The sequence below is a fragment of the Patagioenas fasciata genome, chromosome 3 (genome assembly GCF_037038585.1).
Source record: "Patagioenas fasciata isolate bPatFas1 chromosome 3, bPatFas1.hap1, whole genome shotgun sequence".
NCBI lineage: Eukaryota > Metazoa > Chordata > Aves > Columbiformes > Columbidae > Patagioenas > Patagioenas fasciata.
In genome coordinates this window covers 123,558,349-123,584,433 of record NC_092522.1, presented here as the reverse complement: position 1 = coordinate 123,584,433, position 26,085 = coordinate 123,558,349, and the positions used below count along the sequence as shown (strand labels likewise).

General features: G+C 44.7%; 1 protein-coding gene across 24 annotated transcripts in view; it reads left to right on the top strand.

Moving 5' to 3' along the window:
* The window catches only part of HMBOX1 (homeobox containing 1), a 135,660-nt gene that overhangs the window by 72,220 nt on the left and 37,355 nt on the right, over positions 1–26,085 (top strand). For all 24 annotated transcript variants that reach the window (XM_071807157.1, XM_071807163.1, XM_065834045.2 and 21 more), the window contains 2 exons: positions 7,389–7,499; positions 14,647–14,800. In XM_071807157.1, coding sequence (XP_071663258.1) covers positions 7,389–7,499; positions 14,647–14,800 — 265 coding nt within the window. The remainder of the gene's footprint in view (positions 1–7,388; positions 7,500–14,646; positions 14,801–26,085) is intronic.

The following is a 26,085-nucleotide window of genomic DNA, read 5'->3' as shown; positions in this document are numbered from 1 at the left end:
ACCCATCTGTTCACTCCTGGTCATTCTTTTTCCTTCCATTTTCGATCTCCTCTCTTGGATTTCAGTTGTTGAAGTCATTAAGTCAGTGTTCAGGCTTTGGGAGCTTTCCCAGGCTGTTCCTCCTGGGACTAAATGGCACCATCCACCTTGTATGTAGTAAATTGAAGTTTCACACCCATCCCACTCAAACCTGCTGTGGATATGGGGGGAAATCCAGAAAGCACATGCACGGTGAGCAGAGAAAATAATACTCAATGTCTCTTTCCAGTCTCTTGGTGGGGCAGACTGAAGACTGAACTAATGGTACTGTTATTATCTTGTTTTCAAGCCAAATCAGTGGGAAACAAGGGAGAACTGAAGGTTAAATGGCTGTGTCATTTTGCAGCTGACCCAGTAGTGTTTCCATGGACCTTTCAAATAAGAAAATAAAGTGATATTTTGCACATGAGGCAGCTTCTCCAGCAGAGAAGTGCCGCACCGATCTCTTCCTCCCATTGCCCTTTGCATCTGAACTGTGTCATCCTCCATATGCTTGGTGGGAAGGTCTACAAGAGCTGATTCATTTTAAATATATAAGTGCGCAGATGTGTAGTACTTTTGTACCACTAGTAAGTACGTAGTTATGGCTTATCTGAAAGAATAGAGATGTTTGAGGAGCAGATTAAAGAGTGTGCTCAGCACTACCGGAGAGGAACATCCGCTCCCTTTCAAAAGCACGGGACGGTGAAGAGTGACTGAAAACAGCTGGCGACAGAGACCCGGAGCAGAAAACGCGTCCCAGGGCTCTCACTTCCAGAGTTCTTAGGCCTGATGAGTGCTGCTTGACTTGCGTGTTCTTCAGATGTATCCAACATCCCATTCGGCTGTGAGACACGCTCCTAAGGAAGGCCTGGAAACCACTTCTGGTTCATTAAGCAAACGGTTTTTATAGATAGAGGTAATGCTTTGCAGAATATATGATCCCAAACAGCGTTGTCTCGGTATTTACGGACTTGAGTCTTGTTGGTAAAGCTGTTCAGTAAATCACTCAGTGAACAAGAGGAAAAATAGATAAATAAAATCCGAAGAGGGGTCAGTAGCAGAGGGTGTAGGGAGAACCATAGGGTGAAGTGATGCTTTTCCAGCCTCCGGAGATGCATATCTCAGGATCCTGTCTATTATATTGCACATGGAGGTGGGACCCTGTTCTTGCTGGGAAAGGGGCAATTCTGCAAGAGCAGACCAGCACCCACAGAGACTGGTGTGCTTGCAGCCTCCATCACCCTTTGCTGTGATGGAAACATATAATAATAAATGAATATAATAATAATAAATATGTAATAGACATAATAAATGTGTTATATATATATGTAATAATAAAGAAATGCAGAATGGAATGGCCTCGGCTTTTAGCATTCATCTCTTCTGCCCTGAGGAGAGAGGCAAGGAAGAAATGAAATGAGATGAGGTGAAAAATGGCTGGCTGGCTCTGCCCAGAAGGAGAGGGGTTTGGCTTGGCTACCCGTGCTGTGAACTTTCTCCTTTCAATCTCCACCAATTTCTTTACACACACAATTTCTTAGAGTAGCGCTGGGAGTGGAGAATGGCACCGAGATGGGAAAGGACTGAACAGAGCGATATTAGACCTTTAGCAGGAACCGAACACTTCGCTTCCTTAACTACAGCTGGGATCACAGTTGGCCAAACTGGACACCCAAGTGATGAACTTTAGTATTCGCATGTCTTCAAATTGCAGGTCGTGGATTAGCTCATCCAAGTGCAGAGTTTCCCCTGCACTTATTTGTCACCGTTCTGTGTCTGGTCACGTTCTGTCCTTGGTGCAGGAGCCTCCATTGCAACTTCTGCACCTCGAAACTTCTATTTTACCTCATTTCGCTATTTCTTCAAACCACTTAAGATTTCATTCAGAAGTAGCTTTCTCCTTTTTCTCATCTTAATTCTAATATTGCGATGCGCTTATAAAATACACCTTCCGACATCAGCTTCAGCCCTGCAGAGCACACTGAGCAGGCTCAGATTTACAAACAGCAACAATAAATGACTTTTCCTTTTGGTTTTTTCTTGCAATGGAGAGGATGGAACTGAAAGTCAAACCCAGCTGTTGCAGTAGAACCAGATTTTAGGCTCTTTTAGTCTTTATAAAATTACTTTACAGGTCATTTAGATAATGAATCTGACAGGGAAAATGAAACCTTGAAGACCACCTATGGGGTTACCTTGTGTACTGAGGGGAGGGGGCAGGTTGGAAAATAGCGAGAGTATTAAATGGTGACTTGAAAACAGAGGAATGATTGATAAGAAGCAAAAACCACACCACTTATTAGTGCTGGGCCTAAATACAGGAGCTGCTTTTTATAGAAACTTTTTAAATGGTGTCTGTAATAAGATAAACAAGAAGCACTTGGGTTGGGCTCTGTATAAATAATCTCCTACTGATAAGAAAAATGACAGTATAAACAGGAGCTAATAATAGTTCCTGCTGAATTTCCTATCTTGTTATTTGAAGCTCCTTTTAACACAACTGCAGCTTGCTCTGGAGTGAGGATTTAGACCCATTGCAGGTGAGACGCCCAGTTTTTCTCCACAAGAATTTCAAGTCCTGTGCTGCGATTTGCTTGATTTGCCACCAGAATTGCACCTGGATAGCAAGTAAGTTCTGCTCAGAAGGCGAAAGATAAAGTGATAAATGTAAACTTGTTAGGAGATGCTGTCTCTGAGCTTGCAAATCTAGATGGAGGGATGCTAAATGCTTGGAGCGATGATGCCTCTGCGAGGTTTGGAAATCTTACCTTTTCCATTCTTTACACTTAGACAGTAAAGGAACAGAGGTCGAAGTGGCCATGGTCTGCGGCAGAGCAGGAATTCAAGTTCACATTTTTCAGTTCTTAGACTCATACCATAAAAAACAAACCACCATTAAAAAAAAAAAAAGGCAACAATAAAATGCAAAGGTCATTTTTGTTTTAAAAAACACATTAAAAATTGCAATGTGCGGTTCTGCTACCATTCCCAATTATTCTACTTGTATAATTCAGCCCTGTCCTACTGTCTCTGTCTTAATGGATCTTCAGGACTTAGCTTTATATTACACTAAATACACACAGTGTATAACATATGGAGGGCAGTCCTAAAGCACTGCTGGAAGTTACCTGGACAGGCTGGAGAGTTGGGCAGGGAAAAATTTAATAGAACAAGGGCAAGTGTAGAGTCTTGAATGTGGGCAGGAACAACCCCAGGTTCCAGTGTAAGTTGGGGAATGAGCTATTAGAGAGCAGTGTAGGGGAAAGGGAGCTGGGGGTCCTGGGGACAGCAGGGTGACCATGAGCCAGCACTGGGCCCTTGTGGCCAGGAAGGCCAATGGGACCTGGGGTGGGTTAGAAGGGGGTGGTCAGTAGGTCAGAGAGGTTCTCCTGCCCCTCTGCTCTGCCCTGGGGAGACCACACCTGGAATCTTGTGTCCAGTTGTGGCCCCTCAGCTCCAGAAGGACAGGGAACTGCTGCAGAGAGTCCAGCGCAGCCACCAAGATGCTGAAGGGAGTGGAGCATCTCCCGTGTGAGGAAAGGCTGAGGGAGCTGGGGCTCTGGAGCTGGAGAAGAGGAGACTGAGGGTTGACCTCATTCATGTTTACAGATATATAAAGGGTGAGTGTCAGGAGGATGGAGCCAGGCTCTTCTCGGTGACAACCACTGATAGGATGAGGGGCAATGGGTGCAAGCTGGAACACAGGAGCTTCCACTGAAAGAGGAGAAGAAACTTGTTTGGGGCGAGGGTGTCAGAGCCTGGCCCAGGCTGCCCAGGGAGGTTGTGGAGTCTCCTTCTCTGCAGACATTCAAACCCGCCTGGACACCTTCCTGTGGAACCTCAGCTGGGTGTTCCTGCTCCGGGGGGATTGCACTGGATGAGCTTTCCAGGTCCCTTCAACATTCTGGGATCCTGTAACAGAAATCAAATTCCTTAAGGTTCCAAACCTGCGCACAGCGATGCTGCCCACATGCCAAAGTAACTAGTTCCACTGTGATGAGAATTCAGAGAATTACTGAATTACAGCTGATGCAAAATGGCAAGAAACCGGGGTTTGAAAATAATTTTCCTTCCTTTTTTTAGTGCTCATGCCAATGCAGGGAAAGATTTGTTTTTCTGTGATTTTGATCTTCGCAGGTTGTCTGTAAACAAGCTTTGCTAATCTCCTAAATTGATAGCTGTCCTTTGCAAGCGTGTCGTATCTCAAACCAGGGCTTTGCTTACAAACTGAAGAATTAAAACCGTCGCTTGCTTTCTTCTCCAAATCTGACGCATTCCAGGTGCTTCTAAAATCGCTCCTGAAAGAAACATTAAAGAAATGCAAAGTAGAAGCGCTGAGCAAACCTGCGAAGGTGAAACCCAGTTACCAAAGACGTGCCGAGCTGCGGTTTTGAGGGCTGTGAGCAGATTTGCGCCGCAGATACCAGTTGCCTTCTCTCGATGCTGCATTTTGCTGTTTCCTTTTATGTGTTTGAAAGGGAAACTTTTTCCCTAAATAATTTCTATAGGAGAGAGTGGGGCTGGCCAGAAGAAGAATGGGCCGTCATCTCCATTGCGTTTAGAGTTACAAAGCGTAACCTGCTATGGGAAGGAGTGACGTGTGCCACAAGAAGTCAACGTTTGAATTGCCATAATACTTTGCCATCCCTTTTTTTCAGTATTTTCCGTGAGAAAACCTCTTGTACTCATTACACGTTGGTGGCCCGATGCTGAGCCTTCCTTGAGGTCCACGATTGGGTTGGAGAGTGAATTTCCTCAAGACAGCTGGATTTTCAGTACTCCAGAGAACTTATTAATCCGCTTCTGGCAGCAGGATGATTTCTTTCTGTATGTTTTCCTGCCAGTGCAATTTCCTAAAGCAGCGTGATTACCGACAACGTGACAGGATGGGACTGGTGCTACTCCCTGTGTCTCAATGGTATAAAACCCACTGGAGATGCAGAAAACTCTGACGTGACAATTTGGGGCTTTTTTTGATGGGAGTGAAGTTTGTGATTTAAGACACTGTGCTGGGATTTGGGAGATCCTGGATCAGTTCTGCTGCTGTGAGCTTGACTCAATATACGGTTTGGAATCTACAGTTTTGGGGACTCTGGATGAAAAACATATTCTATCTTTAAAACAAAAAGAGGAGGAGAAGTATAGGTAGGGGAAACCTTTAAGAAGCTCGGCTCTTACCACAGATCTCTGAAATGAGGAGAGAAGATAGAAAAAGGTGGTAGGAAATGGGATGTAAAGGGTCTTTTGTAAATGCGCCTTTTGGCTCCTGCTCCGTTGCTTTGTCTGGGGTGGGGGACATAGGGGACATGGGCACCGCTGGACGCCGCATCACGCACCGTTTGGCTTTTCCACCCTACCAATCTTATGGAAGATACTCAATCTCTATTTATAATTTCTTTAATCTAATAATGCTTTGCGTTTATATCTTACGTTGTTATCCAAACACTCGCCAAACACTAATTCACTGCAGTAAGTGGACAAGAGTAAGTAAGTAAATTAATGATGCTGCTGCCCATTGATTAATAGGAGCGAGACGCAAACATTTGTGTTCCACGGGACCGTAAAAAAACGGCTTTTATAAATAAGAATATCACAGTATCAGAGTATATTTGGGATTGGAAGGGACCTCAAAAGATCATCTAGTCCAATCCTCTGCAAAACTTGGTGGTTTCACTGGCAATCAGACATCAAGATTGAATGATTTCAACAGATTGAAGCCGTGTTTTGGGCTGGAGAGTTTTATCAACTTGGACTGACTTCTTTTAGTATCAGCTTGCACGCTCCCACAGTTACTTGATGTAAACTTGGCAGGATCTAAGGTTTGTGTTTGGTTGAATAATTCCACTTCCCTCATAGTATAAACTCCGTTATATATCCCGATTTGAGCCCTGGGGATAGTCAACCCTCGCCTGCCCCAGCTGGTTCTCAATTCTTGCCGCTGTGGGGCAAAATCAGTTGCTGGGAATGGGTGTTAAGAAGATAATGAAATGAATGGGGAACGAAACCAAACCAGGATAGATTTTGTGGGCAGAGCTCTGCTGAATGGCAGTAAACTTCTGTTCTCGGAACAAAACGCACCTCTCCCTTTTCCCCAGGACAATTAGAACTTCATAGGCTCTGCAATTCTGTATAAGGAAGAGCAGTTGAGAGCATAAACCGTGTGATTTAAAAAGATCTATTTGGAATAAACCCACCTGAATATGATGCCTGAGAGTCAAGTTTAATCATTCTAAAGTTAAGACATACAGTGTGCAATGTGCAAAAATAAGGCATAGTAAAACCTCCGTATTAGAAATGGTAAAACTACAGGGAGTTGTTTTTCATGAGTTAAATATGACTGTGAGATCTTCCAGAACCTTGATGCATCTCAGGAGGGGAGAGATTGTTGGGTTTTTGTGTGAAAAGCAGGGTTTTAGCTGCCTGGGGACGATCCCCAAGCAGGTGGTGGCACAGGGGGTGCTGAGCGGTCTATTGGTGCTGCAGCACCTCCAAAAACTGGACTTGCAATGTCCTTGACCCCTTCTGGTAGCTGAGGAACCTCGTGGAAAACACAGGGAGTCCTGCGGTGCTGCCTCAGTGATTCATCAAACCATGTATGTATTGATCATTCCAAATGAACCTGCAGTTCACCTCTTAGTGCACTTCTAAACCTCGCGCTTTGTTTTTTCTCCTTCTGATCACTTCTTTTCCCGTTCTGCATTGATCCTTCATTCAATGCCATGCTTTGGAAAAAACTACATGAACTTCTAGGGCTTTTTCCCTCTTTTCCTCTTCTCTTAGAAGTCTTGTTTTAAAACATCTGGAACTCTTGTCCCTGATCTTGCCCGGACACCAGAGCTTGAATCCTTCCCGTTCTGGTTCATTAGTGTTTTCTGGCTCTTATAGCTGCCAGTAGTTGACTTGCTCCATTCCTGGGCCCATTTGATCTATAGCACATAAACTATTTCTATATTTACTCCCTTCTTATTCAAACATTGAATGATAACGATCTCCTAACTATCATTATTTATATATCATAGTGGGTAAGGGACTTGTTCCCTTTTCACAGATGAAGACATTTGACAACCAGGGAAGTTGTGGACACTTCAGGTCAGCAGTAGATTGATTTGGCTGCCCAGTTTGTGCCCAGATTGGTTGTGCTGGTTCCAGGAGGTACCTTGAATAAGGCTGAAAATAACAACGGGGAGAAATTAAAGAAGTTAATGATGGGGGGGGAGCTTGAACTCTGCTTTTTCTGTGATTGAAACAGTTGAGTTCGTAGGCTTTGCAAGTCAACGCCTTTTATCAGTATATAAACCACTTCGAAATGTTTTTCAAAGAATGACTTTTTTCCTCTTTCTCTTGCTTTATTTTATATATTTTCGCAGGTATCAGCCAGAGCCGGATCTCCCATTGGCTGCTGCAGCAGGGGTCGGACCTGAGCGAACAAAAGAAAAGGGCATTTTACAGATGGTACCAGCTTGAGAAGACAAATCCCGGTAAACAAATACAGCCTAAACATCTCCTGCTGTGTTATTTACGGAAAAGAAGCCTTTTGTCACTGTTTATTATCACTGATCGTTCAGTTCTTGAGCTGGTGTATTGAAGAGGTGTTCCCTCCGACCAGAACAATCCATGAAGTTGTAGCCTGCTAACATGAACTATATACCAAAGCTCTTAAGAATGAACACATAGAAATCATTAATAGTGCTCCATAATATAAAGTAGTGAAGAAGAAATGCATATTTGGGCAGAGAGGAACTTTGGGATAACTTCAGAGGGTTCGCGGTTGGATCTCGAGCTCAGGGATGGGATGTTGATAAGTTGATGTGTCTCTCAAATCCCACCTGCTTCTCCAAATCTCAAAATAGATCTGAAATAGAAGAAGAGAAGTAAAGCTCCTCATTATCTTTAACTACCCAGCAATCTTCAGAATCACAGTTGAATTAATTTCCTTGCATTACGCTCCTCTATAGATTGTGTTTGACCGCAGTTCTTTTTGTTCCCTTTAGCGGTTTTATTGTAAAGATAAAAATATTTATGTTTAATTTCCTTTAAACAACGGCATGATTAAATTAACTGTGTAATTGTTTTATGGAATTTAAGCCTTATGCTCTCTAATGTGAACTTGGCTTTAATATCCAGAATTTTATTATGAACTATTCCACTGGAAAAGAGGTCCTCAAAACTCCTGCTTTGTGTGTAAGCTGAAAATCAAGCTACCAGTTGGCCTGAGGACACTTGAGCTTCAAGCCGGGTGCGTTCAAAGTGCCACCTAAGCCCGTCCTTTCTGTTAAGCCTTGAATTGTGACACCGAGGATCAGCAAAGCTACGGCTGTTGGGTGGTGGCTGCTTTGAAAACCACGTGTGTCGCACCCCACGAAGTAACACTCGGCCGTTTCCCTTTGATGGAAGGTGTCACCTCCAAAACAGTGAAGAGAGGTTATTTGGAAGGTGCATTTTGCCAAAAAAAATAGCCCCAAAGCCTCTCCTGACAATGAAAACTCTTTTCTTGCCAATGTTGTTTGGATTTGTTTAAGAAATAGTGTTGTGGGCTAAGAGAAGCCTTGTCAAACTTAGCACTAAACTCTTGACTTCTTCCTCTTAACCTTTCCCCGTATCCACAAGCTCACTCTTGAGAGGAGTTTAAGGAAGGAAGAACTTGCCCGCTGAATGTTACGGCCAAACTGGAAACGAACCACCGTTGACCTCTGCTCTTCCAACGCGTTCTCTTGCCGAGCTCTTGTTCACTTTTGTTAATACACAGATGGAGAAATGTCTTGGAAAGTGGTTGTTCGAGAACAACCTTTTCCGAATAAGAGATTTTGTACGGTATTTCCAAGACAAAAGGCACAACGGCTCCTCTACCTATGCCAAGCGACTATTCGGATGCACTTAAATTCCCTTTGGAACCAAATAATACTCAGCTTCTTTTTAGAGACCGAGGCAAGGAGGAGAGCCCCCTGTTTTCCTGGAGCTGTTGGGAGAACCTACTTGAGGAAAATGTGGTTGTATTTATTTATTTATTGTAGGATAATCCACTACTTTGAGTTATTGCCATCTACTATATCACAGGTCAGGCTGGCCAGCCAAGAGGTAACAAACACACATGTGCAAGTGCATACGGTGGATTAAAGAATCCTGGATTTAAATTACAGTTATAAAATCAATTTGGAGCCAAAGTTTTGGATACTGTTTACAGTATCCTGTGATTAGTAGACTAGACTGGTTGTTCTTGGATTTGGAAAATGAAGAGATTAGTAGAACCTCCTGCCACGTTCACAAAGAAGATCGTTCTCCTTCAAATTTAAGACATTAAAGGACTGGCATGTGTTTTTTCTAGGAAATTCCTAGGAAGTGATAGTTGGCTTTCTATTCTTTTCTACTCCATCTTTTCCAATTCCTCCTTCTGGGAATAAAATCTCAGTTCTTCTTTGGGTGATGGCACCAGGTCCCTGTGTGCGGAGGCACCTACACGTTGGAGTTACCCATGGGCCAAGTGAGGCCTTTGGGGGCTTTTATTCTCCCCATTTCTTCAAATTCCTTCTTTTGGGAAACTGGATCTTCAGCCTAAGTCCATTTTCTGGCTGAATTTGTTTAACAATGGGAAGAAAATTGAAAACAATCTGAAGGACTAGCGCAGCAGATATAATCGGTTTATGAGCAGTGAATGAGGAATAGTTGTTTAGCAAGGCAGGACTGGAGATCCCCTTGGTAGACCTGGAGTCTCTCCCTGGCTCTGCAGGTTTTCTGGATGACTCTTAGGGAATTATTTCACATTTGCACCTCCCTTTCCCATCTCTTACTTAAAGACGAGACCATTTCCCTGTGCGGGTCTTGCCTGTTGATTCTTCCCAGCAGGGAATGACTTTTGCTATTTTATATATTGCACCCAGCCAGAAGTTTCTAATAATATAGGGGACAGAAGGTGACTTATAAATACATCAAAAGAGGTTTTATTTTTCTTGTTTTTTCAAAAGTATAACGCTGCTATATGATGCTTTAAGTCATCCCCAGACAGCCCTACACCTGATAACAAAAGAACTTCACGTCGTGGCAATTTTGAGACATCACTGCTGTTGAGATGTTGCGAGATGTTGCTCCTGTACGGAAGGGACTCAGCAATTCCATCACATTTATTATTTACCAGCGTGTTTTGACCTCTTGAACACGCTGTTTGGGTTTGATCGCTGGTTTGCAGGGGCAGTTTCCTCCTGTCTGTGGCGCTGGGTGCCCAGCAAACTGGAACATTGCAAAAGAGACTCGAGTCTCCAACAGCAAACTGGAACATTGCAAAAGAGACTCGAGTCTCCAACAGCAAACTGGAACATTGCAAAAGAGACTCACGTCTCATGGATAAGGAAAATAAAACCAGGCTTTTTCTACTCTATGCAATAATCTTGCTCAAATGTTCTTGATCAATGTTTTCCTGGTAGGAGTGATGTGGGATTAACAGCAACACTGCGAATTCCAGTGCACTAGCAACTGTAATTTCTTCTGGAAACTCTTGCCAATTAGGGCGAAAGGCAGGTTTGTATTGAAGGGGAAAAATCAGTGCTAAATTCTAGTGTGTTAAAGGTCTTTAATCCAATTAATAGGGATGCTTTTCATTTAGTTCTGCCTTTATTTAGACAGGCATCGCACCTTTGGTGTTTTGTGGAGCACTGAGAGCATTTTGACAGCAGACAAACAGTATATGTTTCAGACAAACAGTATATGTTTCAGAAGCCGATATACGAATGCACAGAGTCCTACAATGTTCTGATTATTATTTTCGGAGCCCAGTAGCTTTAAATACCTAATTCGATATTTCATTTTACACTGGTAGTTGTTAGCCTGATTACTTTGGCAAGCATTGGGTCTTGGGCAACATGGAAAGTCTGTTCTAGAATAACTTCAGCGTGTCTGTTCCCTCTGTGCGCTGCAAACTGAAGCCAGCACCTAGAAATGATGTGCTGAAGCTACAGATGGACACAGACTGATTCCATTTCGGCTGGATATTTATTTCTGCTGGGCTTTTGTAATAGAAAGGCAGCTCTGGTCACCTTGGAGAAAACCGTGTGCTCTTCTTTCTTGAACAAAAGGGAAAAAGATAGTGATTATCAAGATGTAGCATCTCTTGCGTTATTCCCATAGCAGCTCTTGTTTAGCTAGAAAAGACAAGCCTACAAAAAAAAGAAGAAAAACTCAGGGGCTGGATCTCCTGTGAGATTTGCCCTGGAAATGGATTGTTGGTGATTTACTGGTTTACAGAGAAAATCGTCCCCGCTCTGATCCTTCCCATCCGAGCAGTGAGCTCTGGAGGGAGCTGCTGCTGATCCAAACCCGGCCCGGCTCTGTGCTGACTGAAGGTGGTTATGGTTGTCGAGGGTTTGATTGTGGGGTGACAATAAACCATGGCAGATGTATTGTTAACCCCCTCTCCCCCCTTCCCACTCAGGACAGGGGATTGGGAGGGAAAGACGGACAGAGAGGAGAGTTGGGAAAATTAACAGTGTTTTACTAATGCTACTGATAAAATAGAGAAAATAATACAAAATATACAAAACCAATCTTAAAAGTCCCAACAACTGCTCTGGCACCCAAAGTCCTGGACTGGACTCTGCAGCCAATGGAGCTGGATTCAGTCTGTCACTGGCCTCAGTTCGCAGGGACGACTCGCAAGGTCCTTTCCTAATGTCACCATGAGGAAAAGGGACGAGATGCTCGTGATCTCCCACTTTTATATGAATTGTCCCGTGAATGGGATGTTATGCTCCGTTGGTCAGTTTCTGGTCCCCTGTTTCTCGTTGCCCCTCTGGCGAGATGTGCATCCATCCTTATCAATGACCTCGCATTCCATTGCTGTGTTCAGCACAACATGGATCTGGTTCTCCAGGAAAATGCAGCTGATCTGAAAGCTTTAGCTGACAGGCAAATTCACTAAAAGAGAAACTTGGTTTTAACAAAACCAGGACAATGATGTGATCTGGGGTCAGGCTGGCTAAAAATACAGTGTGACATCTGTTCTTATCAGTATCATATCGGTACTTGCTGCAAAGACTTGACGGTAAATGGTTTCTCGGCGTGAAGAGGTGGCCTGAGGCTCCTCTGTGCACCCCCCTGTCCGAGCCGTGTGACATGGAGCAGCACTCGCATGTTGCTCCTTTTGGAGCAGCGCTCTTTCTTCAGGGTGGTGTTTGAGATGTGCTGAGAGCTCTTGCCATGGGGAATTCTGAGTTTGGAGCTGCATTCCAGCACCGTTCTTGCCTCCTCTCCCCAAAACCCACCTGCGGCATCCCCAGCGTTTGAGAGAACGCTGCCTTGCACAAAGAAGACACTGATACAAAAGATCCTCAACGCTGGCAGGTAGGGAGAGATCTCCCTTTTGATTTTGCTCCGCAAAAGGAGTTCTTCCCACAGAGTTCACCTCTCCACCCTCCATCTCTTGCTTTTTGATGCGTATACCAAGATGAAAATCTCATAGTGCGTTTGCTCCGCTCATTCTGCTCAAGAGAGAAGTTTCACTTCGTAAAAGCTGTTTGAGGGATTTGTAAAAAGAATCTGACCTGGTAACTTGGGATGTAACGTATGAAGTTGTAAAGCAGAGGAGCTGGGTGAATATTGCAGCGGAGCTTTGGAACAGCAGAATAAACAGGACCCCAAAGCGCTCACTTAATTGAGGGGGATGAAGAAAATCTCCATAGTTGCCGTATCGAATGTGACAACAGTGTATATTCCACCATTGATCAATAAATCCGAGCACATTTCGTGCCTCTCTGTGCGTTCGGATATTTCCATCTTTATGCGTGTGCAAAACAGGTGGGCACTTGCTTATAATTCTCAGCATACTTTGCTCTTACCTGCTGCTGATATTGATGTTACCCCATAGAACAGAGAAATATCTTCTATTCACTAAGTGAACATATCAGTAGCAGGAGAAAATTTAGGCTTTAAATGCCCTTTTTTTTCCCCCAACCTTTGAAAAGTAGAAGTATTTTGCATCTCTCACCTTGACGTGGGGCATCACTGATATTCCTATCCTCTCCTTGTGAAAAGAAATCCTCAGATAGGGAAAGTATATTGTGAAGACCATGCAGAGAAAGCTGGTTTCGTACCCTATTCTCCTATGCCTCTTTTAAAAAGTATTTTTAAAAGTTTTTTCCGTTTTTATATATATTTAAAGTCCAGCGACCCAATGCTGACCCAAACCCCCAACCTGTGCAAATACTAGAAGGAATAGATGAGGAATTTTCCTTGAAATGCCCTCCCAATAAATCAGTAGTATAGGAAGTAGTTCATGCGTCAATAGAATTTAGGAGTCTGGGTAGCTGGGAATTAGTGCGATTCGCTACCCGTTGTGCGTGCAAGGCGGAGATTGTGGGTGTCAGCTCCTACACGCTTCTCCTGGTGAAGTTTTTAGGTAGTTCTGGGCTCAGAAACAAACCCCTGGCAGGAGGAAAACACTCATCGTGTGTTTCTGGAGAGGAACGCAGCCAAATGCATCAATAGCCAATTTCTTGCCTTTTAACTCTAGGAATTCGTTTAGTGGTTAAACTCGAAGTTCCCCTAACCCTTTTCCTCTGTTTTCAATTAAAGCAGCAGTGTTGTTTTGCTAATGCAGTGTGTTTTTATGATTAAATCCTAACCATTTGGAGCAAGTCTGTGCACTTGGAGGGATAACTCCTTTACATGTTCTCCCATGCACACAGCTGCCTGCGGCTCTTCCATCTCCCCAGGCTGCTTCAGGGCATGAATTCCATAGCTCACTATGCATATGGGATATAGGTGGTGATTTATCTTTTCATCCACCTGTTTGCGTTTGGTTTGGGTTGGGCTTCTGAAATATTTTTGCACACAAGAACTGCTATTTCTTCCCTCTAGAGAAAGTCACCGATCACAAAGCCGCCCTTCACAACATACCCTTGTTTTCCCTACTAATGTCCTATACCAGGTTCCCATCCTCAACCAAGCGATATAGGAAGGACCCATCTCCCAGTGGGTCTTGATTTATCTTGATTTATTAACTTAGAAGCTGTTGTGGAAAGAATCAGGGGTAAGTTTCAAAGGGCTTTGCGCCCAGTTTTATCTCTTGCTTGATGCTTTCCAGCTCAGGCTTCTTGCAAGCAGAAATGCATCCATAGGAGGGGGACAGAAGAGGAAAGGTGTGGTGTTAATCTGCTTTCAGTGCCTTTTTCAGGCAACCTGGCACTCAGGAGCCCGTGTTTGCGCAGGTCACAGAGTGTGTTTCTATCAGTGGAGCTGTTTCAAAGTGTTTACTCAGCTCTTCAGACACATCAAAATCCCTTTGGTGTAAATTTACATTTTGCTTTTTGTTGTACAAAGAAATAGAAGCCTGCTGTTTCCCATTTTGTGGCAGAAGAGGTAAAAGCACAACCTGAATAAATCCTGGAGCGTAGATCACCCGTTCCGTACGACCCTTTTCCTCTTGCTGAAGACAGGACAGCTTTTCCTATCCGCTCCAATACAGATTTCTCCTCTACCTCGGAGGTTGGGGAGGGCTTTGTGTGTCTTTGTTTGATAACGCTTTACTATTTTTAGTTTGAATGGTTTCATCATGTCTTGTCTTTTTTTTCCCACGAGCAGGAGAGAGAAAACGGGCGTGATTTTTAATCCACTAGAAAACACAGTATTTATCATTCTTAGGGGCTACGTTAAGCATGAGACCCGCTCCTATCCCAATAGAAGAGCCAGAATGGAGACAGACGCCTCCCCCAGTCACAGCTACCTCTGGGACCTTCAGACTACGGCGAGGCAGTCGGTTCACGTGGCGGAAGGAGTGCCTGGCCGTGATGGAAAGGTACGTCACCGCGGGGCTGCCAACGTGCATATTAAAGCCGATACAAACATCCTTTTCCCTGCACTGCTGAACACCAGCTTCATTTTGCGTTGACATCATGCAGCTTAATAACGGTGTAATCGTTTGATTCTCAATGGGAGAGCAGGAGGAGCTATTTCACGCCTTTTGTTGTTTAAAAAGATGTTCTACTTCTCTGGACAATATCTCATATTTTTGTAGCCCCTAAGACATCTTGTTCTTACTTCAGTATCGGTGTGCAGCTCTTCCTTTGCTTTTGCAGAATCCTTTCCATCCAGCCCCACGCAGGCTCCGTCGCTGTGGGGCTCTGCATGCTCTTTACATTATACATTTCTCCTCTCCCAGCTTACCGATTTATCCTCATAATGCACCGTGTTATTTTCTAGCTTATACTGGCACTTCAGCAGCCCTATGAATCGTTCAGGATTTTTTTTGCCTAACAAGCACTAGATTCCTTGTCCAAAAATGCTCTTACAGCCCTTTTATGTGAACTGGGAACAGCACAGAGCAAAGTGGATCTTTCAAATACCTATGCAGAGTGGCAGGGGATCATTAGAGCTCCCAGCTCTCGGGTCCTGCGGAGACGGAGCGCTCTCCGAGCCCGGCTACCCGAGCGCTTTGCCTTCCCCTCTGCTTGCAGTAATGTCTCTTTTGTGGATAATATTGTATAATAGAACAGGGCCAGGGAACTCAAATGGAGTTTAGGGATGAATGCTTGTTTCTGTTAAGGGCTAAATGGCTGGGAGGAGTTTCCTTCTCTCTGAGGAACCTCAGATGACTGTGTGTGCTACGCTCCTCTCTGCTTTGTGACTCCATTAAGCCCGCGGCCAGCAGATTTTGGGGATGTGCTTTTGCTTTGTGTAATGCTCCTCTTGCTCGCACAAGGGTCTTTGGAACTGATGAGGAGCAGAGAGTGTCTCCTTTTCCCTAAGCTAAGACCCAAATACCAAGTTCTCTCAAGGACCCAAGGTATTCTACACACAAGATGGACATATCCATACTTCTGTGTGGCCACAGGCCATCGTGGGGGCCTTTGCAGTGCTGAGACCAGGATCTAAGTGTTTATTTCCATAATCTATCCTGGCACAGCACTGATGTTTTCAGGTTTGGCTGAAGGAAATAATGTAAATGTTCTGCTAATGCAAAGTCCTGAAACGTGATAGCACATAGGCTGTGTTTTTCTAGCGTCCCCTCCGCACAGGCCGGACAACATGCAGTGTAGGATCTTTAACACTTTCAAATGCTCGTGTGATTGTCCTGATTGCAGTGTGTATGATGGCAAAAAAGTTCCAGCTCAATGTCCCTTCTCCTTATTAACCCCCGGGCAGTGAAATATTTAGTTACTCCGAATCACCATTAGAACTCTGGGCATGGATGTTTTTCCTTCTTGGTTTCTGTCTCTCTTAAAACGTGATAACTGCTGTTATTTGCTGTTGGAATCACGACAGTGGAAACACAGAGCAGAAAGAGAAAGCTAAGCCAGCCAGGTCCTTCAGCTCCCTCCTAAAGCCGGGCTTTGCTGAGACACTCAAGGAGTCAGACAGCCTGTAAGGGTTTGGTATCTGTTAGAAAGACGTGAGGTTTAGTTTTGTGTATGGAAAGCAGCACGTTGGTGTTGATGGTGGAAATCATCCAGTTGTGTATGCAGATGCATAATCACTTGATCTAATTTGTCGTTACCCACTTTCTTCTTTGTCATTCTTGGGTTTGTTCGCTGTGTCTTGTGCTCTGTAAGGTCTTTGCTGCTGGGCTTTTCTTCCTATTCTGCTGTTCTGCCACATTGCCTTAGTCCTGGCTTTAATATCAGTTTGCAAAGCTCTTGCTGGGTCACCGCTAGCGCTGAATTCACAGCCTTGTGTGTGGGTGCTGGAAAATATGGCCAAGGGTTTGACTTGAGGCAAGAACACAGGAACCTCGAGCTGTGGCAAGAGCTTTGTATGACAATAACGCTACACCATAAAGCAAGCTGGAAATGCGGTTGTTTAACTGTTATGCTTTTAATAGGCCGAGTTGAGCTGTGGGAATGGAGCTGGTTTATGTGACAAGTTTTGAAAGAGAGGGAGGAAAATACCCCTTTGGGAGCCGTAGGAAGAAGGGAACTCAGTCACATACAAGTCACCAGAGTCTTCCAGGCTTGTCTGTGATGTGACTCGTATCACCAGCCAGGGAGGAGGTGGCCAGACCCCTGCAAATCGGGTTCGCTTGGTGCCATAAGGTGAGGAATTTGGCCCCCTAAAATGCTGCTTTACATTGCGTGTGTCCCGGTGCCATTTATCTGCTCATTTGCTTTTTCCTTTTGATGGTGAGTGAAGCCATCTTACCCAGTTAATCAGTATTTTCCTTAATTAAACACAAGTTGCTTTGGTATGTTCTGCAGCATCTTGTGCTGCTGCTGCAGGGGTTTAGACACCTGCTTTGAGCTGCTTATTTGGGAACGTCCGTAAAATGCTTGTTCATCCGGGCTTCGAGAAACGGAGATCCAGGAGACAATTCCATCCCACTAATGCAACTGTAAGCACCTTTCTGGCTACAAGAGAGGAACCTTGTGCTATTAGACGTAACTCTGGTGATCTTGTTCAATGCCTGAAGATAAGAGGGTTGATTCTAGACCTTAATGGCAACTCCTGGGGCGGGAATGCAGAGCTACTTCTTCCTATAAACTTCTGAAATGCTGCTGTGAAACCGTATAAACATATTTTGGAGGTGAGGATCAAAGTCTTGGGCTGCTCTATCAGTTGACTGTGGGACGTGGGTTTGACTTGGTAAGAGATGCAGTCGCTAAAAGTCGCTGTGGCAAAGCAGCTGAGAGCACTTCAAGAAAATAAACCCTGAACTTGATTGCGAAAATTAGAGAGATTTGCTTGCAAGAACAGGCTCTTCAAATGCACAGCACCGGTCAGGGTTTGGCCCAGAAATGAGAGGGTGAGGGCTGAAGGACTAGTTTCTCTTTTTTAAAAGATTTAAATCAAGCAAAATTCCAGTGCAATTAATTATTAGATTGCTGCCAACCTGATGTAATTAAGACTAGAGTTAGGGCCAGCACATGTACTTAAATGTCTCATGTACAGAAGTGTCTGTATACAGGCTATGTGTATTAAAGAAACTAATTGGTTTATACTGGATTTCCAGAATGCTGCTTGCGGTTTCTGTAATTCAATTCTCCAGCCTTTACTGCTTTTTTGGAAACCCTCCCAGAGCAGTTTGTTAGTCTCTAGGCTTACATTTCGGACAATAGATTCAGGTCTCTTTTTAAACATCTCTCGGAATATTTCTGCGCTGAAGGTTAAGAGGAGCAGTGGTTGCAGAAGGTGAAGCTCTATATTTAACTGCAGGCTAGGTGTGGTTCAGACTGCAGCACAAGCTCCTTCTCACCACGCTCCCCAGATCCACCTTGACCCGTTCCCTTCCCCAGCTCCCAAAATGTGCTGAGTTTTGCGTGCGTTTGTCGGCGTGTGGCTTTACCCTCCTTTGGGAGCTACAATAGACCTTGCTGTGAAAAGCTGAGGTTAAACTTGAAAGTCTGTTTCTGGTTCAGTTCTTCTGCGTTTCGTCTTGTCCCACAGATACTTTTTTCTCTGCTTTCCTACTTCTTTTCAACCCCTCTCATTAGAGCTACGAAACTGAAAATTCCCTTAGGGTTTCTTCTATTTTAATGAAGCTGTGTTGTCTTGTCTATCCTTTTTTTTTAAGTGATGCGTGCTTCTCCTCTAATCATATGTTAGTTGAGGTTTATCTTCCTTTTCAGACAAAAATACCACCCAGTATTGGCAGCAGAATCAATGCCAATACACCCGTTTTAAGGCACTTCCACTGAAGATGTTGGGCTGGGGGACTGTGTGTTGTTTTTTAAGTCTGTGCTTTATCCAAAGATTAAAATAACTGTACGTTCTGCTCTAAACAAAATGAATAATTCATCCGTTGCAAGTATTTCACTTTGTCTAGGCAGCAGGGACTTTGCTTTCAGGTTGAGGGTTATTCGGTTTGATTTTATGGCTCTGGTTTTTTAACACTTTTCTGTGCTTTCGAACCAAGATGTATTTAGATTAAATAAGACTGGATGATATAGATACCTATTATTCCCATTTCATAGATGGAAAAACGGAGTCAGGTGCTTCGTTTGGCCTTGCGATCCAAGGCAGCTTTATTCATATGAGAAATGGGTTTAGATTTCTCAAGATACCAAGGGTATGGTTTCGCGATACAGCTGAGCTGAATTAACAGTTTGTCACCATCTCATCCTTAGGTGTTATCCTGGCTCATCGCCCTTCTCCATTCCTCCTCCGTTTCCCTGCTCCTGCCTTGTGCCAGATGTGCTGCTTCCCTGGTTGAAATACCAGCCAATTCTGCTCGGTTCAGGAAAAAATGAATCCTTTTTATCTCTCCCCAGCGCTTTATGGAGTTGGTTCAGCTTGCTGTGCGATGAGGAGGTGCCAGACCTGGGATGTACAACAGGGGAGGGGGAGTTGGACAAAAAGATGCGCAGATTTTCTGTGGTGGGTTTGTGATCCACTCGCTTTGCTTGTGGTTTTTGCTTGGTTTGAATTGGATGCCCCATCCCTGGAGACATCCCAGGCCAGGCTGGGTGAGCAACCTGAGCTGGTGGCGATGTCCCTGCTCATGGCAGGGGTGGCACTGGATGGGCTGTGACTATCCCTTCAACCCAAACCATCCTGTGATTCGATGATTCTGTGCTGACAGTTGTGCTTTGTCCTTTGATTTTTGCCCAACAGCAGGAATATCTCGCTGTATCACCCCTGCCAAACTCTTTGTCTAATTTGACCCTGTTGGATTCTTGTTCCCCCTTTAAATCAGACCCAAATTGACGAGGAAAGTTGTCTCCCGTCCCTGCTGTGTTTCCTTTGCACCGCAGAGGATGGAGTGTTGCCCACCCTCCTGAGTCTTGCATCTGGGCAGGAACAACCCCAGGTTCCAGTGTAAGTTGGGGAATGAGCTATTAGAGAGCAGTGTAGGGGAAAGGGACCTGGGGGTCCTGGGGACAGCAGGGTGAGCATGAGCCAGCACTGGGCCCTTGTGGCCAGGAAGGCCAATGGGACCTGGGGTGGGTTAGAAGGGAGTGGTCAGTAGGTCAGAGAGGTTCTCCTGCCCCTCTGCTCTGCCCTGGGGAGACCACACCTGGAATCTTGTGTCCAGTTGTGGCCCCTCAGTTCCAGAAGGACAGGGAACTGCTGCAGAGAGTCCAGCGCAGCCACCAAGATGCTGGAGGGAGTGGAGCATCTCCCGTGTGAGGAAAGGCTGAGGGAGCTGGGGCTCTGGAGCTGGAGAAGAGGAGACTGAGGGGGGACTCATTCATGGGGATCAATATGGAAAGGGGGAGTGTCAGGAGGATGGAGCCAGGCTCTTCTCAGTGACAACCAGTGACAGGACAAGGGGCAATGGGTGCAAACTGGAACACAGGAGGTTCCGCTTAAATATGAGGAGAAACTTCTTCCTGGTGAGGGTGTCAGAGCCTGGCCCAGGCTGCCCAGGGAGGTTGTGGAGTCTCCTTCTCTGCAGACATTCAAACCCGCCTGGACACCTTCCTGTGGAACCTCAGCTGGGTGTTCCTGCTCCATGGGGGGATTGCACTGGATGAGCTTTCCAGGGCCCTTCCAGTCCCTGACACTCTGGGGTTCGGTGACAGAAGCACCTTGTGCCGCGGCCAGGCCGGCAGAGCCCTGCGCTTGGTTCTGGCCCTGAGCGATATCAGCCCTGACATGCGTTATTAGAAATTCTTCCGATTGTGAAAGCGCTATTACTGCAGCTCTCCTGAGCGCCGGGGTTTCCACGGCTTCCCTGGGGAAAATGAGAGCTCTATTAGCTCCTGAAATTCAGTTAGGAAATTTTCTTAGTTAATTTAATCCCATTACTCTTAGTTATGTCTTCTAGCAGAACCTTAATACCGGCCCCATAGGGGATCTAAGTTTCCTGTGCAAGGCTTTGGAGGAGATTTAAGTTTTGGATTCATTGCGTTTCTCCCTTTTCAAGCTGACAACAGAGCAGGAAGTAATGTCTTTCGGTCTCTTCCATTAGCATTGTACATTGTTAGGAACAGAACATCAGTTTCTCATCAATATAACGATGTCCACCGCTTGGCTCGGGGATGCTGCTCATCTTCCTCGGGTTTGTTTTGCAGGCTGCAAAGAGGTGAGGAGTGCTGAGAGTTCGGCTCGGCCGTCCCTGTGACCCTCAGGTGTCATTGAACCTTTTGGCAACTCGCTGTTCTTATCCCTAAAATATCTACGACCTGCTGGGGAGACTGAGCCAAAGTGAAGAAACTATGAGCAAGATGCTAAAAATCTGGAACTCGTGGCTCACTGACAAATATTGGTGTCGGGAGTTAAGGAAGAACTTAGGAATGGTTGAGCACTAAGGTTATCTACAGAAATTATGCAGCGTTTCCCAGGAGCAAATGAGCTAAAATCTGTCCGGTTGGCTCTGTTATATTTGATCTTAATGCAGAGGGAAACATCAGGTGACGTCTTACATGATTTTCCAGCTTTTTCTGTTCCGTCACAAGGTGTTTATTACTCAGCAACTTGCAGTGGGAGGTTTAACTTCAATAAATCCCTGGAGATGGTAGGGAGGGAGTGTTTTTTCAGCATCTTTGCCGTTCACTTTGCAAAGGCATTCAGGAAAGTTCACTTGACAGCTGAGACACAGGCAGGATGGGTTTATTGTCTGCAAGTTCAGATGGTTTGGCTCAGGGTCATTGCTGTATGTCTTCATAAAATGCAAGAGCAGCCATTTTATGCTTGCTACACAGTATCTTTCTTCTTTTGCATTAGATCAAGCAATGTTCCCTCTTAGACATGCATAATATTCCAGCTTCCTATTCTAATCAACCATAAGCAAATCCCAGTTGTTTGGCAGCTTGCATGCAGTAAAACACAGGGCTGGGCTGGCTGTCCAGAGCGCTCGCCAGACTCTGCTTTCCTGAAGGATCCAGCACCTAACAGGGTATTTTGCTTTTTCAACGAGCTCAGATGCTTTTTGTATCTTTATGTTCTCTTTGTTTTATTTTAATAATAAAAAGAGCGATGTGTGGGAGGGGCAGCTGCTTGCAGCAGACTCCAGATACAATTTTTGTACCTGCCAAGGTCACAATCATTGAAATCAACATTTGCAAAAGGAGCCTTGTCAGTCTGACCTGCAACAGCCCTGGCTGCTGCAATAACCCTGCGTTTTGACAATGGGAATTCTTCCAGTCCAGATATTCTACGTTTCTGCAGGACCAGTTTCCTCTGTGTTCTGTCTCCCTGCTCGTGAAGGTGAGAAGCGAGATCTCACCCCGAGTTATAACGTTGTCGTCTCGCAGCATCAAAGCACTTGTCGTGCAAATGGGATTGAAACTCTCTCTGGAAGTGCCCAGATGCTTTCAGCGCAGATGTAGAAACTCAGAGCTGCTGTTTACTGTGCAGGCTAATGTCACTTTTACTGGCTCCAGTAGCACCGGTGTGTGGGAGGATCTGTAAGACCCAATTACCTCTTAACTTCGCGTTTGTTTTTAAGAACATCTGCTGGCTCGTGCTCACAGACCCCATATTCAGAGTGTACCCCCGAATACCACACGTGTGACATCCAGCTGTCCTGCCTGTCCGTGCGGTGATTTCATTTGACCATCTCCAGCATGTTATGTTGGGACATTGCATAAGGAGAGGAGGTACAGAAACAACCTCAAATCAACCCGAGTTCCTATTTGGAAAACACAAATGTGACATGGCAGGTCTGAAGAGCACTGTGAACAGAGTCACAGCCTGGTTGTGGTTGAAGGGAACTCTGGAGATCCCCCAGTCCAACCCAGCTGCTCACGCAGGGTCACCAGAGCAGATCACACAGGTGGGTCCAGGCGGGTTTGAATGTCTCAGAGCAGGAGACTCCACACCCGCTCTGGGCAGCCTGGGCCAGGCTCTGGCACCTCCCAGCAAAGAAGTTTCTGCTCATGTTCACATGGAGCCTCCTGTGTTTCAGTCTGTGCCCGTTGCCCCTCACCCTGGCGTTGGGCACCACTGAACAGAGTCTGGTCCATCCTCTGACACCCACCCTGAGATATTGATCCATTGATCACATCCCTCTCAGCTTCTCTTCTCCAGCTCAACAGCCCCAGCTCTCTCAGTCTCCTCATCACAAAGATGCTCCAGACCCCTCAGCATCTTTGTGTCCCTCCCTGGACTCTCTCCAGTAATTCCTTGTCCTTCTTCAACTGGGGAGCCCAGAACTGGACCCACAACTGCAGATGGGGCCTCCCCAGCGGAGAGCAGAGGGGGAGGAACAACCTCCCTCCACCTGCTGCTCACACTCTATTGCAGCTGTGGGCATTCTTCTTATTCGCATAAATATGTAGTTCCTTCTAAATCCTACTAAGGTCTTCATGGTACTTGGGAGAACCAATTACATACGTAGTTTCATTTTATATGCTAAACTGTGTTTAAAAAGTTGGAGGTCCCTTTTCCCTGAGTCTCATGAAAAACAATTACAAAGAGCTTTCTGTTTACCTTCCCGTCATCTCTCCTTGTACATACTGCTATCAATATGCTGCTTATTTATCTCCTCTCTGAACTAAACAGTCATTCTCTTATCTCTTTTTAGATGGCGAGTCTTCCCTTGCCTCTAATACTGTTCATTCAGCAGTTACAACTCATTTAGAACCAGTCACATATGTCAGGAGTTAGAGTTTGTTCTCTATCCACATTACCCTTTTTGTGAAGATAACGAGTGAAGTTCAATCGTGGGAACATTTAGGTTAGAAATTCACACCAATTATCTGCTGTATTTGTATCCAATGTAAATAATTCACTTTTCCAGAGCATTATTTAATGTAACTATTAAAGCCAATCATTTTAGGTCACAACTCTTCTGTTCGTACAGCGAGCCTGGTGCAGTGGGCTCTCCACAATCATGTTGAGACCTCTAGATACTGCTCATTGTAAGGACAGCGTGAAAGTCTAAGTTTAGTGCTGTGGTTTATCTCTCTTTGAGCTTTCTTCTGTGCCAGCACTAAGCTTTCTCTAATCTTCCATGGTATTCTTCTTCCTATGACTCTTCTGTTTAATGTACGCGGAATGGAATAGTAACAAGAAGCTCATATTAATTAGTTACGTCGTTATTTTCTTCACCATGATTTCAGGAGGCAGGGCAAGTCACAGAAACTGCGAACGTTCCGTCTGTGTTTTATATGCTGTAGAACAACTATATTCACTATAGACTGGAACAAAATCTCTTGGTCATTTACCAACCCTTGTAAGGGCGACGTGTCTTTGGATGTGCACAAGGGTATAACAGTTATAATCCACTGTCCCTTTGTCCTGAAGGAGTGGAGACACCGCTGGGGAATGTGCTCGCTCTCTGTGAGCAGAATGCGGGGACACGTCACAGGTAAGGCAGCGGCAATGACAAACACAAGTGACCATAAAGCTGCAATCATTCCCCCTTTGGCTCTTTTTCAGAGTCTTGGGAAAGATCTGGGCAACCCTGGCGTGCCAGGGAGAACTGTTCCAGATCTAAGGAATAAACATCTCTCAGAGTGAGATTTCCCTGATGTGGGTGTAATATTACCCATGGAATAAACCCGCTTCCGTCAATTACAAAAATTAACTTCTTGAGCGACCTGGGAAGCGTTTGGAAGGAATTAGTGATCAGGTTGGCACCTCGTTGCCTCTCGCTTCGATGGGGCGGCTGTCGGCGGGAGCAGCTCCGAGCACTCCCACATTGGCCCATTCCTGGTTTATAGATGCAAAGCGTTGTGCCGACTCCTCTCTGAACACAATCCAAACCTACCTCAGCGCAAGGAAATTCTCCGCCATCCAGTAACAGATGGGAGGGCTTTATACAAGCAATAAACAGAGTCATTACGAGGAGAAGTGAGGGAGCAAAATTCCGAAGTACAACTCCTAAGTATTTTGCATCATGTATTTATGGGCTCTTGGTCAGGCTGTGGAGCACTTTAAACAGCCTGAAAAGAATGCTTTGTCAGGCAAACATATGGGCTTTAACCACAAAAGTCACTACTACACCCTAAATTCTTTTGTATCCTTTTTTTTCTTGTAGTCCAGGATGGCACAATTGACCTTTTTTGTTTCATTTTCCTTCGGAACATGCATAACTTTGAATTTGTTTTGAATGCTCTGCCATTCCTGACAAACTCTGTCAACAGAATAAAAGACATGGACACGTTCCAAAGAGCTTTTTTAATACGATTTACTTATGAAGAAAAAGAAAATAAAGAAAATAAGCTACACAAGTAGAAAACATATAGAAAAAGTCATCTGATTTGTTGCTGATTATGTCCGTCGGCTGGTGCTCCTTCAGTTTTTAAATGCTCCCTGATATTCTCTTCATCACAAGGGCTTCCAGTTTCATGTTCAGCTTCTCTTTTCAGTCAGACATTATTATCTGTTTCTCAGAAAGTGATTAAATTCTCTATCTTAGAAGCAGGTATAGCCAAGGGTACAAAACCCCAACACAGCAGACTCTGCTTGTTTTAGCGGTTAGAAATCCACATTCCCATTGCTGTTTGTGACCAGTGTGTACCCATCCATATTGAAGCAATATTATCATTTAACTAAAATAAATCCTTCCTTCCATCTCCCGTATTGGTCACCTTCATGTGTTCGTGCTAAACCGCATCCTGATCTCAGCCTTGAGCTTAGCTCAGCTAAAACTTGTTCTATCTCCTGCAAAACGGGCTTTTCGTTCCTCTGGCATCCTACGATCGCTCCCTGAGATGTTCGCTTTGAAATTCATCTTTCTTGAATGTAGGAGACCAGGATTGTAGAATACTTAGTCCAGGTGAGGTTATTACCATGTTCAAGATCATCAAGTGTTGTTGTTCTTAAGATAGGCTGGAGTTGGTACCCGAGGAATAGCACTGATAACCATTTAAAGTTTCAGCCCAGTTCTTTGTTTCTTTTCTACCCTATCTCACAATTATACTAATCTTTGTCTTTTCTAAAATTATGAACGATTTCCCGTATGCTTTACTGAAGTCCAAAAGTGATAAGAGTTTATTTTTTGAGACATAGGATATATAGTCAACTACTACCAGTATTATTCTACTCCCACTTTCTGACGAGATGAGGCTGTCCCCAGGGAATTTGCCTTTTCTGAGGTGGAGCGACCATACTTTTGAGTCCTCGGTGCTTATTATTTCCAAGGTAATTATTTGCAATCCTATTGGAGAAAATAAGTATAAAGTGGATAATAAACTCAACTGCTTCCCTACAGATGATGAATGGTCATTGAATAATCTGTAGAAAATAAGTAAAAATATA